This window comes from Andrena cerasifolii, chromosome 4, assembly GCF_050908995.1.
Source record: "Andrena cerasifolii isolate SP2316 chromosome 4, iyAndCera1_principal, whole genome shotgun sequence".
Taxonomy (NCBI): domain Eukaryota; kingdom Metazoa; phylum Arthropoda; class Insecta; order Hymenoptera; family Andrenidae; genus Andrena; species Andrena cerasifolii.
This window is the reverse complement of record NC_135121.1, coordinates 13,586,122-13,601,673: the sequence shown is the minus strand read 5'-3', so window position 1 is coordinate 13,601,673 and position 15,552 is coordinate 13,586,122. Positions and strand designations below refer to the sequence as shown.

The window sequence follows — 15,552 nt, the reverse complement described above, 5'->3', positions numbered from 1 at the left end:
AAACAGAGCGCGATACAGAGAGAGACCTTTCGCAGCACGGTGGCGCGACGAGTCAGGGTTAGTTCCGTTTGAACGGCGATGCCCTAGCGGAGCGTCAGTCGGGTGGCAACTGTCGGGCATGTGCGTCATCCTTCGTCTCTCTTAGTCGCGTCTCGAATCGCACACAGCACGCTCATTGCATGCACACCCCGGTACGGCAGCAAACGGCGGACAGTTCGCGAACATGTGATTTCGAGGTGCAAGAGGAATCGTTGACGCTCGTAACCGCGCGCGTGAATAGTGAAGTTTCCCCTGGCCCGGATATATCGTTACCCTGTTGCAGCCTCGTACGAGACGGGGGTGGAGAATAATGTTCTGAGCCGCGAGCCACGCACATCATGGTTGCTAAGCACTTCACGCAGGGTAAGTTCCTTTTAACCGTGCCTAGTATCCGATGCCTGATTTCGTGCATAACGCGCTCCGCGAGCATTCCCTTGTTTAACGAAATACACAACAATGCACGGAGAGTTATCGTCGCTTACGCGAGACAGAAAAGGTCGAGGGGAACGTGCACGAATATAACGACCATGGTGCACCGATGGTGTATGGTGGGTGGTGCAACTTCGACCATGATAATAATAATAGTAGGGCTACTGGGGGTGAGTTGGGTTCCCTTCTGATTATTATTGCCGATACCCTCGCCGTCTGTTAAATATCTGAGCGGTAGCTTTGCGTATTCAAAGTGGCGTTGTTTCTATTGTTTCATAAACTTTCTGAGAAATATACAGCATAGGATTCGACAAATGCCGGTATCCAAAGCAAGTGGGATCGTCGACAGAAAGCTTTAAGGCTACAAGTATACGTTTACACGTAGTGTACAAGCATTGTGCGCAGGACTCGAGGAGCAGTTTATATTTTGATCACGTTTTTAAGCAAAGCCCGTCAGCCAGGGCGTAGTAGCATTGACCGATTGTTCTGGGGGATAAGCCAGAGAGCTTGCGTGAGTCCGATGTCAAGTTCGTGGTGGCTTTTAAACCGTTCGTTCGATGTCCCCATCGATCGGTACTCGAGCGTAATCTTGCTCTCGCGTGCCCTTACGAGCCATGCATGTTTTTCTGCTCCAAGTAGAGGGGGCCGGAGGGGAAAAAATGGGTTGAATTCTTCGACGCGTTCCGCGAGGTCGCTGTGACCACAACCTTTCCTTTTGTGCTTACCTGCGAATGCCTACCTCCCGAGCTATCCGAACAGCTTTCGGGAATTTCTTTGTTACTGAACTTGGCCACGTCTGCGCCAGATTCATACAATCGATCTAAATCGAGGTCGCGCGACAGGTTAAACGAATTTTTACTTTCCCAATTTCCCGGGCGTGATTGCCGATTAGCTGAAGTCCTTTAACCCCTTTAATTCGCACCGTGACACCTGGTGGCCCCTGGACACGCGACAATTTTCAGCGCAGTAATTGCCGGAACGGTTAATGCTGGCTCAGCACGCGTGACAGGTGTAAATGTCATTAGTCTGTTTGAAAGAAGCTCTGTTAATGCAGAAGGCGTTCCGCGGTATGCGATAATTCTTCCGCTCTGAATCCCGTCAACCCTTTCCCTCCCTATATATACCCGCAGTGCAGCGATACGTCCAGGGATTTCCATATTCCGCGTCGCTTCTTCTGAATTCTTTTATCGCGACGGTCGATAATGGGCGAACCCCCATGTGCAATGATTTGAATCGCGCGCCTTTCAATTGTCTGTTTACTTGCGGCATACACTGTAATGGACGCAGAAATTATTTCGCGTGTGCGGAAGAAAATCGAGGTTCCTTAAGGGGGTATACCCGTTTGAACCCTCGGAAAATGTATACATTTTGTGGATTTTTTTACAAGTCAACGGTTTGATGCAGATTTCCCGTTTTTTAACTATGTTTGCATAGTATTATGAACTACTTATAAAAAAAGTTTCAGTTAAAAAACTATTGTTTTTCGGAAGTTACGGATACATGTCCGAAAGTCTCTCGATTTTAGACGGCTAAACGGTGGCCCTAAAAACTCGCGCTACGTTCAACCAATTTACTTCAAATTTTGCATGCAGAATCATAATAAGATTCCACATCGTCCAACGAAGGCGATTTTGAAAATTTTGAGAAATAAAGAAATGGTGAGAGATCAAAGGTAAAGTTAAATTTTTCTAAGAGAAAAATCCACCTTTTTCCTTTATAAATAATAAACGGGGAATCGAAATAAAAAAAGCCTTCGTTGGACGATGCGGAATCTTATTATGATTCTGCATGCAAAATTTGAAGTAAATTGGTTGAACGTAGCGCGAGTTTTTAGGGCCACCGTTTAGCCGTCTAAAATCGAGAGACTTTCGGACATGTATCCGTAACTTCCGAAAAACAATAGTTTTTTAACTGAAACTTTTTTTATAAGTAGTTCATAATACTATGTAAACATAGTTAAAAAACGGGAAATCTGCATCAAACCGTTGACTTGTAAAAAAATCCACAAAATGTATACATTTTCCGAGGGTTCAAACGGGTATACCCCCTTAAGGAACTTCGAATCCCGAGGACATGCAGTTACTAACAAAAGCATCCGTCCACCCTATACCTAATATATTTTATAAAAAAAATTAGCTTCGAAGCAAGAACTCGTAATCCCAATTCACATTGATATACTTTTGTCTTCCAAACAAACTCGCAGCTTATTCAACAAGTATTTATGCATTTACCCGTGGAAGTAGCAAAGGTCGCGCAAAAAAACTCTCTCTCAAATTCAATATTTAATTTACACAAACGTAATCGCGAGCTTTAATGTATCTTAATATATAAAGCAGAAAACTTCTATATGTTTGCGTGTCCGTCTGTCGCCTAAAAACTTTCGAACGACAAACTTTGGGGTCACGAAATGTATACCTCAGCTTCACTAAAAAAACTAAAATAAAATTTGTATTTATAAAATCAGAATCTGAATTTCGGACGGAGCCGAGTAGTAAAGCTAGTTATGCATAGATTCCACTGATCTTCTGTGAAATTCGGGCTCATATTCTAACTCCTCGAGCATTTCCTCGGTAGCTGGTACCTGCCAACTAAAATATATTAATCAATGTTTATACAAATGCAGAACTGTAATGTGCCAATCTGATTTAAAATCTGCGTTTAATTTTCGCGTTACTTAGATAAGCGAAATACGTAATAATACGTATGGGACGGGCGGACACTCTCCTGAGCGACTGTGTTTATTTCTCGCAATAACTTCGAGGAGCGAGGCGATGGCAATGTCGTCGCGCGAAGGTCTCGTAAAGCCTTACGCACGGAACCATTCATTTTTTGTGACACGCGAGCCAGTCCGGCGTTGGACGGAGCAATACAATCCCCGGTGGTTGGTACAGAATCAGCATTCATGGTAGTTTTCATGTGTATAATGTACGTGTATGTTAACGCGGTCAAGTTATCACGTCGCCGTATGATAAAACCACTTACGGCACGAGTGCACGCTCCGTATACATATATTTCCGATCGAGGGTACAATGCGTCCAGTGACTCGAGCCCGAGGGAAACTTAAACGCCCGGTATGTCGCGCGCATATCGTAAATCATGTTTCGCTTCGTGTCTCGAGTACCGCAGTCCATTTCAACGTCTCTCCGCGGCCGGGGGAAAAAAGATTGTAATTTGCGTTATTAATACCTGCTTCCCGGACAGAGAAGAATTTTATGCACTTGCTAAATAAAAGTAACGAAAGCTGGGTACATTGAAAGCTGCGCGCCAGCTAATCGGACGATAGCGTTCGCTTTGTGCACGAGGCGCGTTTGAATCGTGGCACTCGTTCGAACGTATCCCGTCAGAACATCTGGGACTGACAAGGGAAGATCCCGAATTCGAAAATTCAAAAAATTCTGAAACCTTGTGAATATGTAGGGGATTTCCTCCTGATTGCAACGCAATTTTTGTTTGCTCCCCAAATTCACTCAAAGGGGGTGAAATTAATTCCTGAAAATTCGGCTGTTTTTCGATTTTGTGTTATAACTCGCGAAATATAAGAGATAGAACAAAAGTTTCGAGACCAAAGTTACTTCTTTTAATTAGATCTAGCATTTGGTAAAAAAATATTATACAGTTCACGAGTTATAACAGAAAGTAGGAAAATAACTGGATTTTCGGGGGTCAATTACACCCCCTTAGAGTGAATTTGGGCAGCAAACAAAAATTCCGTTGTAATCAGGGAGAAATTCCCTACATATTCACGAAGTTTCAGAATTTTTTGAATCTCCGTGTTCGGGATGTTCCCTTGTGAGATTCCTCTAATTTTTTCCGTGATGAGAAGCAGCGTACTGTTTAACATAATTGTTAAAGTTTACGCAGCGTTATACCAAGCTCGTGATATTTAGGATTTATTTGAGGCTTCGGGGTAAGTATTAGTCGCGGGTTCTTAATCGACCTGAAATCAGATAACGATAATTTCGCACGTCATCGTAATACTATACACATTTCCGGGAAGCGACTTGACGCGTGCCCAGCCAACTCGATGGAATAGCCGAGGATCCTCTCCGTAGGACCAGCGCGGTATTATCGAAGAATCTCACGAACGCTTCTAATATCCGCGGGTAATAACTCGCCGGCCGTGGACAGGATTCTTCGAAATTCGATTTACCGTCGACCTAAATATCGGCCGCCGGGTAAACTTTTTTCTTCACATGCGCGCGTGCACGCGGACATCTCGGGCGAATGAGTCACGACAGCATCCTGGCGGGCAGGTCTCCCTGGAATTTCACGACCGTTGGATGAATCACCGGAGATAGGTGTCAAAAAAACCAGGTTTCTCCAAAGTACGGCGAGCTATATGTACACGCCTGCGTTCTTCGCCAGAACGCTTAACCAGCGATGGATTACTTAAGGGGGGAGCCTGGTGTAACTAAATGAAAATCGAGGCATTTTTCGGGATTTTTTTTTAAAGAAAGTATTTGATAGATCTTTCTGAAACTTTCAGGATATTGTATTAACAGGTTAAGGTATATAACAAAAAAAAAAATTATTAAAAAAGAGCGGCAAATAACAAAGTTATGCCCAGTCCGTTGGCGACGCAAATATTGCACTGCGGGCAACGTAGCGTCTTTTGGTTTCATCTGAAACCAAAAATCGAACAATTTTCTTTTAGTTTATGAGTGTACGCACAGAATGAAGTAATTTGAAACTTAAAAGATGCAAAATGAACAAATGGCGGCCTCTTGAATAAAAAGTTCACTGTTTCCAACGAAATTTTGCCTTAAATGTCTAAAAAAAAGTTATTTATTTAAACAATATCATTATACTAATAACTTAGTACTATGAAGAAAATGTTCACAAATATCCGTGCACAAGGCCAAGTCGATTGGTTGAATATTTTTTGAGTTACATTGCCCGCAAAGTGTGAAACTATCGTTTCGAGAAAAACGCATTTAAAGTTTTGTGGTAGCCTGGCGCTCCGTAGCAAAATCGGCTATATCCGCTTTAATTTTTCGAATTTCGTTTTGCGGCTTTGGGAACATATTGTCATGATGTTCAACTATTGATTTATGCAACAAAAAAAAAATCGATTTCTTCGATCCGCTACACCAGGCTCCCCCCTTAAGGGGACCTGTGTTGATTTTCATGGCACCGGTGGTCATAGAGTCGGGGCCATTTTAGGGAAGAATTATTATCGAAACTGTCTAACAGTGACTTGTCTTTTTTCAGAAGAAAGAAAAGTGAGGGAAGATTAAACTTCTGTGCTTATTCCCATTACGCCTCTTTATCACACACAGTTAATAGTCGTTCCGCACACTTCCGAGGCGGTATTAAATATTACAGTTCCTTAACTTACAAGGGAAGATCCCCAAGCCGGAAATTAAAAAAAATTTTAAACTTTGGGGACATGCGGGGAGTATGCAATTTTTTTTCTGCCCCAAATTCTCTCTAAGGGGGTGAAATTAATCCCTGAAAATTCGACTGTTTTCCGATGTTATGTTATAACTCGCGAAATATAAGAGATAGAACAAAAGTTTCAAGACAAAAGTTACTTTTCTTAATTAAGGCAATTATTTGGTAAATGTGATACCCGAGTTGTAACACAAAGTCGGGATATATCTAGATTTACAGGGGCCAGTTTCGTCCACTTAGAGAGACTTTGGGCAGCAAAAAAATTGCGTAATAAACATCTACATATCCTCTACACATCCCCTAAGTTTCATAATTCTTTGAACTTCCAACTTGGGGATCTTCCCCTGTCAATAATGTAAGTAGGCGAGGCCTACTGCCTCAGAAATGTGTGGTGTACCGCGCGCGACTGTATCACACGCTTCCTTTATAAACCCACATCCGTATGTTATATGGAATGTCATTATTTATATTATTTGTTAACGGCACAAAGCCCAGTGTATGCAAACGCGTTGCAAAAGCGTACAGATGGGGAACAGGAAGTATATTATAATCTCTTACAGTTACGCCGCGTTTGAGCTCCAAAGCAGAAAGCAGAAGAGGTGGCGGTAATTAAGGGGCACACTTATGATACGAAATACACGTCCGTAGCGCCGTCGCGAAGACAATGGGCCCTCCGTTATCGGCGCGGAGGAGGATCGTTGCATTTTTCGGGCAGGTTAATGCCGGCGGTGCTCTCTGTCTATGATAATGCGCCGAGTTAATTATTTCCTCTCGTTGTTACGTGTCGTCGACCTCCCTGAGAACTCTTCTGGTCTGTACGCCGTCATTGTTTACCGGATCGTTGCACGAAAGACTCGAGCCTCGATCGACGGACGGGCACGGAGTTCTCTCTCTCTTACTCGGCATTGACGCGCCGTAAAAGTAAAGCCACGGTGAAACGGGAGGAGGAAAGAAACGCGGGGGTGAAGGGTGCGCGAAGGGGAAACGAAATAAGCCGCTCCTAGGGAACGTAAACACGTGATCGAGGAGGCTGCAATTACCGAACGAGTTCGGCAGTTTCGAATTGAATACGAATGGCGAACTTTACTTCTCGAGGGAGCTCGTTAACGCTGGTTTATGCCTCTGGTAATAATATCGCGCGGCCGCCGACGGGAGCGAGTTTTATTTTAATAAATAAACCAGCGGGGCCATTTCTCCTCGTCGGATTCTATTATGCTGCCCATACGATTCCTAATCGTAAGGTGAATTCTAAAAGCGAGCAGGATGTTGGAAATTACTCCGCAGAGGTTGAAAATAAATGTCACACTATAAACACAACTATGGTTTATTGTATAGATACACAGTGTGTCCACGTATTAATGTTAGTTGGTTATATATAAAAGTATACAAGAAAAAAGAAACTTTAAGGGACGGAACGCGATCTGCACGGTTTGGTCACAATTTTCAGACTGGCTACGGTCGCCACCTTATGCCCCGGTCAAGACCCTTCGCCCCTCTTCTCCAGAAAAAGAGAAACGCAGCCCCTTAGTCCTAACACTGAGACTCGTTGAACTCCAACACACGATGTGTGTATAATCGTTTTGGGAAATAGGAAATTTCTGTGGCGCTGGGTGCTGGACAATCTACCTATATAGTTTCGGATATCCTTGCGCTTCTGTTGTAGGGTTGGTCCAGGATAGTAGATTTTGATTTATCCTGTTGAGGGACACCTCCTGTTTATTTTCTACCTCAGTGTTTTTCCCAACGTGCGGCCCACGCCCCGCAAGGGGCAATTCGAAAATGGACTCGTCCAGAGTTTAAGACAAATTCAAGAACTCGCAGAAATGTGAAATCATGAGTCAGTTAAAACTTTATTTAATATAAAAGGAGCGATGGCGTGGCTTTGCGAGGAAACGGAAATGAAATATCCGAGTTTAACCAAATGTGCAAGAAAACTATTTTTACCCTTTCCATCTTCATATTTAGCTGAATGTGGATTTAGTGCCGTAAATGATTTGCTGCTAAAAAAAAGAAATCGGCTGCATATAACACAACGGGGAGACTTGAGACTGAAGCTAACTAAATTGGAACGTAACATAAAATCTCTTTGCAGCATGCATCGAAGCGCAAGGGTCTCACTAAATGTAAATAATAAATAATTACTAATAATTAAAATAATATAGGAAAATCTTTCATTAAAATTATTTCGTACTTTAATTCCAGTTCTCCGGTATATGTTTTGAAAATTTACTTACTGTGTTTTCTCAACAATTCCCTAGCGATTTCTTCCTGAAACCTATCATTTAAGTTTCTTCGGTGAACAATTCAATTTTTGAATATTAAAAATTATGTAGGGTAAATCCGGGAGACGCGGTCGACTTAATATAAAATGGCTGTTAAAACTGATACAGATATTACTTATTTTATCAGAACAAATCTAATACGTTGAGAATTTTATGCTGGCTCAGAAAAACTGGCCGATATTTGCTTTAAGACAATATTTACTGTAAATCGGGTTGAAAACTGAACTCATGACAGCTGACCACCTCTCCCGAAGTTGCTAATAAGCAACGGCTGTCGAGGAAGGGGGGAATAATAAGGGGATGGAATACTGGGCGTGGCTTAATGATTAATGGAAGGAATGGTACGTGATTAAATAAGTATCGCGCGCAATTCTGTCGCAATCGCATTCCTGTCTGAATGCAGCGACCAGCACCCCAGCCGACTGGGGAAACGGGCGGAGATCTGCAGCGGTTGATAAGGAAATGCGAGTTTCCTAAGGAACGAGAGAGAAAGCGGGAAGCGGCAGGAGGACTGGCGACTCGATTCACCGAGGGGACAATGTAAATATCGCGTTAACACGGATACCGTTCGCGAGAAATTTCATCCAAGTTCCCTGAAATGATCCCGGGGTCCTCGCGCAGGGTTGTCTGCCCGCGTTCAACCCTTAAGCCCTAATTACTTTGGCGCCGCGTTGGACCCTTTACGGTGTTAAAGGACTACGTAAAAAGGATTTCATCCGGTTACCGCATCACCTCCAATCATCCCCGGGAACACGTGCTCGCGCGCGCAGGTGCCGCGGCACCTGCGAGCACGTTGCACCTGCACGTCAGCTGCCGTGGCTCTATTTCCCCAAGGTCGCGTGTCACGTGACTCCTCGCCTACAGTCCCGGCTATCGCGAAATTCGATACCTCGATTTCAGAACCGCGGGCTTCTGGCCACTTTCGCGGTCGCGAATTCGAGGGGACTTTTAATTAGCCGAGCGAAAAAGTTGCAAGGTAAATTGGTAAGAAACATACCGGATTCATCCTGCGCCACCGATGTCGACTAAAATTAGAATATAGAATTTAACTCATTTCTGAGTTACAATTTTCGTATTTTGCAATCTTTTAAGTTTTCAGTGATAATTGTACGCTCGTAATACTCATACAATCATTCTCTAATAGTCTTTTTCTAGAAATGTAAATCTTGATGTGATGAAATTTGTAGTTGAAAAAATATTTTTTTGTTATCTACCAAATTTTATAATTAATTATATGTTATATAAATTTGTAGATCTTAATATTAGAATTTAAAAATTTGGTAGATAACAAAAAATATTTTTTCAACTACAAATTTCATCACATCAAGATTTACATTTCAAATTTGTAGATCTCAATATTAGAATTTAAAAATTTGGTAGATAACAAAAAAATATTTCTTCAACTACAAATTGCATCGCATCAAGATTTACATTTCAAATTTGTACATCTCAATATTAGAATTTAAAAATTTGGTAAATAACAAAAAAATATTTTTTCAACTACAAATTTCATCGCATCAAGATTTACATTTCAAATTTGTAGATCTCAATATTAGAATTTAAAAGTTTGGTAGATAACAAAAAAATATTTTTTCAACTACAAATTTCATCACATCAAGATTTACATTTCTAGAAAAAGACTATTAAAGAATGATTGTCTGAATATTGCGAGCGTACAATTATCACTGAAAAGTTAAAAGATTCCAAAATACGAAAATGGTAACTGAAAAATGAGTTAAGTTCTTTATAATTCTATTCTAATTTTAGTATATATATATTGGCAAAGAAAAAAAAGTCGTCTATTTCTATTCTATGAAATTCTAAGAGATTAAGAAGCCGCTTGAAATTCGAAGCCAGATTAGAAGAGGGGCGCTCCGAGAGTTAGCAGGCATTGCGGTTTCCTAAACGCGACGACAAGCCTCCCCGCAAATTAAGAAAACGGAAGCGTAATGAATAAAGACGCAGGGGAGCGGAATCTCGCTTGCATGCAGCGCGTTGCGTCTCATTGTGGCGCTGCTGGAAAGAATACATGAACAGTGTCGGCGTTAATTCGACGTGTTCCATGCCTCGCTTCTTTCCCCCCGCGGCGATAAACAGCAACGGGACAAAAACCTCGCGGATGTAGGTGATGCAAAGGAGCGCTTAATGAACCGGCGAAAAAAGGCGAACCGCGGAGTGGGGTGTTGCGTCATGGCTCGTGGCGTTGTTCGCTTAAGGGTGGGACGCGACCCTGTGTGCAGGAATCCCGCGGCTCGCGTCATCGGCTCGTTCGCGAGGGGGTAACCGAGGTCGTTAATTAAATCGAGATTGCGATCGGAACGGCCGCGGACTTTCCTGGAAGCCTCGCGACATCCATTCAACTGAATTCCTCGTAGCTTGCAGCGTTACGTTAAGTAGAAATACCTGCCGAGGTGTCTTCCCTTGGAATTAGCAGACGCAGAGGTCCAGGGAAATATTACTCGTCGCTTGAGGTCGAGCAGGCCGCGAGACTTCGATACCAGAATCGACAGCGTAGCAGGGTGTCCTCGGCTTCCTATTAACGCCTCGATTGTGCTGGAAATTGACCGCTCACGGTGACAAGGAATCGCCACGAACGGTATTGTCTGGATGAACAACAGGTGGTCAGGGAATTTAGTCAGGTTTCCATATCACGTTGCAACTGAACGCGATCAATGTTAAGTGTCTGTTGGATACTTAAGCGAATAGTGGCCCGAGTCGACCTGGGATCTTGGGAGGAGCGAGGATGACCTTCTTTTGCTTCAGGACAGCCTTGCCTAGTGTTCCAGAGATGGAATTCTCTGAGTTGTAGTTTCACGAGTGTGATCAATTATATTACTATAGAATCGAGAAGAAATTGAAATCTCTAGGATAAGTCCTTCCAATTTTTTCCAAGACTCGAATAATTATTACTCATGAAACGAGGCACGCATCGAACTTATCACAGTACTAACACAAAGTCGAAAGTTCTTATTTTTATTAAATTATAATATATTTATTTAAATACACTAACTCTTTATTCAATCTTTTGTTTCAGGCTCGAGCCCTGAGTTCGGTGTCCCGGACATGACGGTGATCAGCGACATCGACGAGACGGGGATCAATCGAAATCTCCAAGTTCGATATGGAAGGGACCATATATACGTATCCTTTGATTAAACCAAGTCGACGGCCTGAAATCTTGTACCGGCAGTCAGGTAGAGTCTGAAAGGGTATCGATCAGTTGTCGAGGGGCAGCTGATCGGTGCTAATAAGGTCGCCCAGAGACAGAGGCGCAGCAGCTCCCAAAATGGATAGGGAACATGTCCCTCCCCTTTGCCCGCTTATTCTCGGCCTTATGAATTATTCGAAACCGAGCCCCGCCGCTTTTTCATCCTGCGAGGCAGTCACTTGCACTTCTATTTAAGAAACCTACCGTGGCTTTAAGGTCCCTTCAGCAATCGTTGTCTACCTTGTTCAGCGCGATCTTAAAAGCACGCTGGAAGCGAACATGTTTTTCGCATGGGGATGTTGCAGATTAACGAGAGTGCTGTATCACGCGTGAACCGGCTTACTCTATCGCGAGCAAGGGTTTCGCAAAAAGTAGGGAACGGACGTCCGTCCATCTCGTCGTTCGTTATTAAGCCCTGCAGTTAGAATTCTCCGCGCGTCCTTGCTAGGCACTCGCTCGAGTTTACTCTCTCCCCCTCCCGCTTAAGAGCGCTCGAAATCGCTGCGCAACTACGGCGAAAGTTCCGCTGCAGCTGGAATCCTATCCGACGACCGTCCAGCCCTCGAATTCTTCGGCGCCGTCGAGTCAGTCGAGATTTCTTAAAAGAGGGATTAAGCCAAGGAACTGGAGCAAGGGGGATGCAAAACAAAGGAGCTGTCGAGGCAGAGTGCAAAGGAGAACATACATGTAGCATTTGACTTTTAAGAAAGCCCAGGAGTGTTTCGCCGCTGAGACTCGAGACGCTCTTAAATCAGAATACCTCTCGGAGCAATTTTAACCCTTACACGCCACCGAGTTGCGTCAAAACTTGCCGAGAGAGGGGAATTTGTATAGCCACCGCTAACTACCCCGGGAAGAGAATTAAAAGTAGAGAATCCAAGTGCAATAGAGCGTGATGGCGCGGGAGTGGGTGTAGGTGGAAGGAGCTTCGTATGTATAGCATATATATGTATATATATATATGCATAAATTTTGTAAGGGTGGGGCGTTGCTCCCGGGTTGGTTGGTTGCCATGACGACAACCCCAGTCAGCTGGTGAACCACCCCAGGGCCAGACCCATTCATCCCCCTGGGTTTGCCGACCCAACGACCGACACCGACGACCCACTGTCGTTTCTTGTAGATTGTAGAGCTTTAATCCTCAACTACGACGTGCCTCGTCCACTCGGATAGAGCGTCGCGACACCGACCAACGATCATCCGTCGCGCCTCTATTATTACTTAATATCCAGCAGCCGGAAGTATCGAGTTGCCCGCGGCCGCTAGAAGTATCGGGGAAACTCGCAGCGGCGTCATCTTCCCTTCAAGCAACGAAATCCTTAATTGGATCTTCTAAGAACGCCCGTGTCATAACCGGCATACCCCATCGTTGCGCCCAGTAGTGGCATAAGAATGTTTAAACTGTGAATGTGTTGCCAACTTAATACTTAATCTGTTAACGGGGTGTTCTAGTTTGAAACGCGCTTTTTTTACTGAATTTTTGTTACATTTTTATCAAACTTTCATACATAATTACTTTTACGCAGCTTTCGAGATATAAAAAAGATTCAACTTTTGTTTAAAGGGACATTCCATGCGAACTTATAATTATTGCACAGAAATGATTCAAATTTTTTTTTTTAAACTGAAATAATTTTTACTTGAAACTTCAATGTCTTCTCTATGAGTACCGTAAAGCTCATCTTCATCCCTTTACTACTTCCATAGCTATAATGTATTGAGAAAAAGGTAGCACTTAACTTCAAACAGCTGTAAAATTGAGATTTTTAAAAATTTTGAAAATCCTTTGAGATACGTTTAAATATCACTAAAGATTACAGCATATTTAAATTTCAGCAATCTACGAAAACTTACTCCGAAATCTGTCCGAGTTCGCATGGAAGGTCCCTGAAATTCTTTGCAATATCTCCCACCGTTCTCGAGATATTTCACGAAAAAGAAAATTCTGTATTTTTTCCAAGGGGTGGTTTTACCCTTTAATCCTTCGTTGCCACACCTATTTTTTCGATCAATTTTGACATACCCGGGTGGTTCACACCCAGAGCAATTTTTGAACGACTGCCATTCTCATCTAAAGAATCCAATTATTATGGAAAAAATCATGGATCAATTTCGAGGTATCTAGAATGTATTCCAATAGTTCTTTTGATTTAAATTTTATCGCAGTTTTAGTAAAAAAAAATCTAAAATACCACAAGTCGAAAAAAACGAAGAAACTCTTTTAAAAATTGTAACTTTTACAAATTTTAATATTAGAATCTAAAAATCTACAGAGCTATCGTTGGGATATAATGCTTTGAGAGAAAGAATAGTTTGTACATCGGCTTTGGGAAAAAACTATTTATTTTGCGTATAGAATGTACAGAGCGTGAAAATCAGCTCACGGGTGGCTCACACCCAGAGTGTCAACGAAGGGTTAAAACTGCACCTATGGCGTTAACAAAAAATAGGTTCGTCTTACGCACGGACTGCTCTACTGGCACACAACGTTGCATAATTTTCTGAATTCCCTGGCTGCCTAACTTCCCCTGCAAGTTACTTGAATATGAGTTTCAAACTTTTCTGACCACCGCTGTAGGTCACTGTAGAGGGGTTGAGATTTTTGCAGCAACGGTTGCTGTTCCTAGAATCGCCCGTTAACCAACGTTTCCCTCCTCGCAGCGTTCCCTCGTTAATTGAATTCGCATCGACTTAACGAGTCGATTTCCCAAGGCGTTGCGTAGCCTCCGTTTGAATCAGACGTAATCTGGATTCGGAGCTGGTCAAGGGAAAACGGGCGGCGTTAATCCCCTCGCGCGGTTGGGATCGTCCTCGAGGATGACGCTCGCTAATGAGTCAGCCTCCGCCTATAATTGAGAGCGGAGTTTTTGCATGCCTCCGTTGCGCGGCGATCAAACACCGGAATTCAAACGCGTGATGCGTTTGCCGCGGCGATTTAGGTCGCCGCCGGTGAACTCGTTAGTGGGCACTTCCTCGTGTGACGCTAGAGTACGCGCGTACGCGTGTGGGAGGACGTCTAAACTCGCCCACGAGGAACGTAAGTAGTCGTCACGAACGAACGTGGCTCGTTTAACGGCTTGCCCTATATTTCACGATGTAAGGTCCGATATGTGACGTTAGGGTTTCGTTAGGAGGTCATCGAACCTTGGTTCTTCAATGGCGGAACCGTTTAATCTCGATGTGGATGCAATCACCCCCTTTGCAATTGCGCCTTCACCCTTGGACATACCTGGATGTATAATTCGCTTTGGGAAAATCGCTTTTAATTTTCAATTGTTCCAACCTTCTCACATTCTGGATCCTTGCCCTCCCACGAGTCCCCGCGATTCTCACGAGCCCACAACCTTCACTGTTAGAAGTAACAAGGTCGGTAATACGCTGGAGGATAGAAAATTCGTAGAGGGGAGTACAGGCGTTCGCTCGTGAACGCGGGATTTCTCAATTATTACATCATCCCGGCAAAAACCTTGTTTCCGTAACGCGCTCGGGGCTGGAGCAACACGTGCTCTCCGCGGCCATCATCCTCCCCCCGGACAGTCGATCGTTCCTCCGTGTCGTTTCGCCCGCGATCTCTAATTTAAATAAACGTTTGCCCGGGAGAATATTAATTTAGTCAATCGGATACTTTGTCCACGGTCTTCCGAGGCGTCCGATGGGTGGAAGAAGCTATCGCTTGATCAGGAACCACCCGCGAAGGCGAAGCGCTCGCTGTGCAGACATTTAATCGACGAACGATCTATCGATCCGATCCCCGTCTAGGGTGGAGCACCGTGCGCGGTTTTATTGACTCGATCGCGGACGCGCTAGTCCGTAGACTGCTCGATTCGAATCGCAGGAATAATTGTCGAAGCAGGGTGGTCGTGGGAAATCAAACATTTCACGCGTTTTAATAAACCTGACTTGCAATTTGTGACAGCAATTTGGAACTTGTGGAATATATAGAAGCTTCGAATTCTAACACTGGAGGCTCCTAGCTGTTGACGTACCCCTCGTGGGGGACAGCCCTCAGGTTTTATTTTTTCTCCGACGATCCTGAGATCATTCCACCTTTCCAAAATACACATTTTACAGGGGAAGGTTCAAGGAATAGCTTGACATTTTTTGTAACAGGATTTCTTATCACAGAAACCTGGTAGAAATTGGAAACTACTTACTGCTAGTTCACCTATCTTCGTTAGTCGCCACATCTTACTGAAGACT

General features: G+C 43.6%; 1 protein-coding gene across 2 annotated transcripts in view; it reads left to right on the top strand.

The window, feature by feature from the left end:
- Nucleotides 1-86: 86 nt before the first annotated feature.
- Myo81f (unconventional myosin 81F) overlaps nucleotides 87-15,552 on the top strand; it is a 42,661-nt gene continuing 27,195 nt past the window's right edge. For both annotated transcript variants that reach the window (XM_076810771.1, XM_076810770.1), the window contains exons 1-2: nucleotides 87-402; nucleotides 11,179-11,285. In XM_076810771.1, coding sequence (XP_076666886.1) covers nucleotides 378-402; nucleotides 11,179-11,285 — 132 coding nt within the window. In that variant the 5' untranslated portion in view covers nucleotides 87-377. The remainder of the gene's footprint in view (nucleotides 403-11,178; nucleotides 11,286-15,552) is intronic.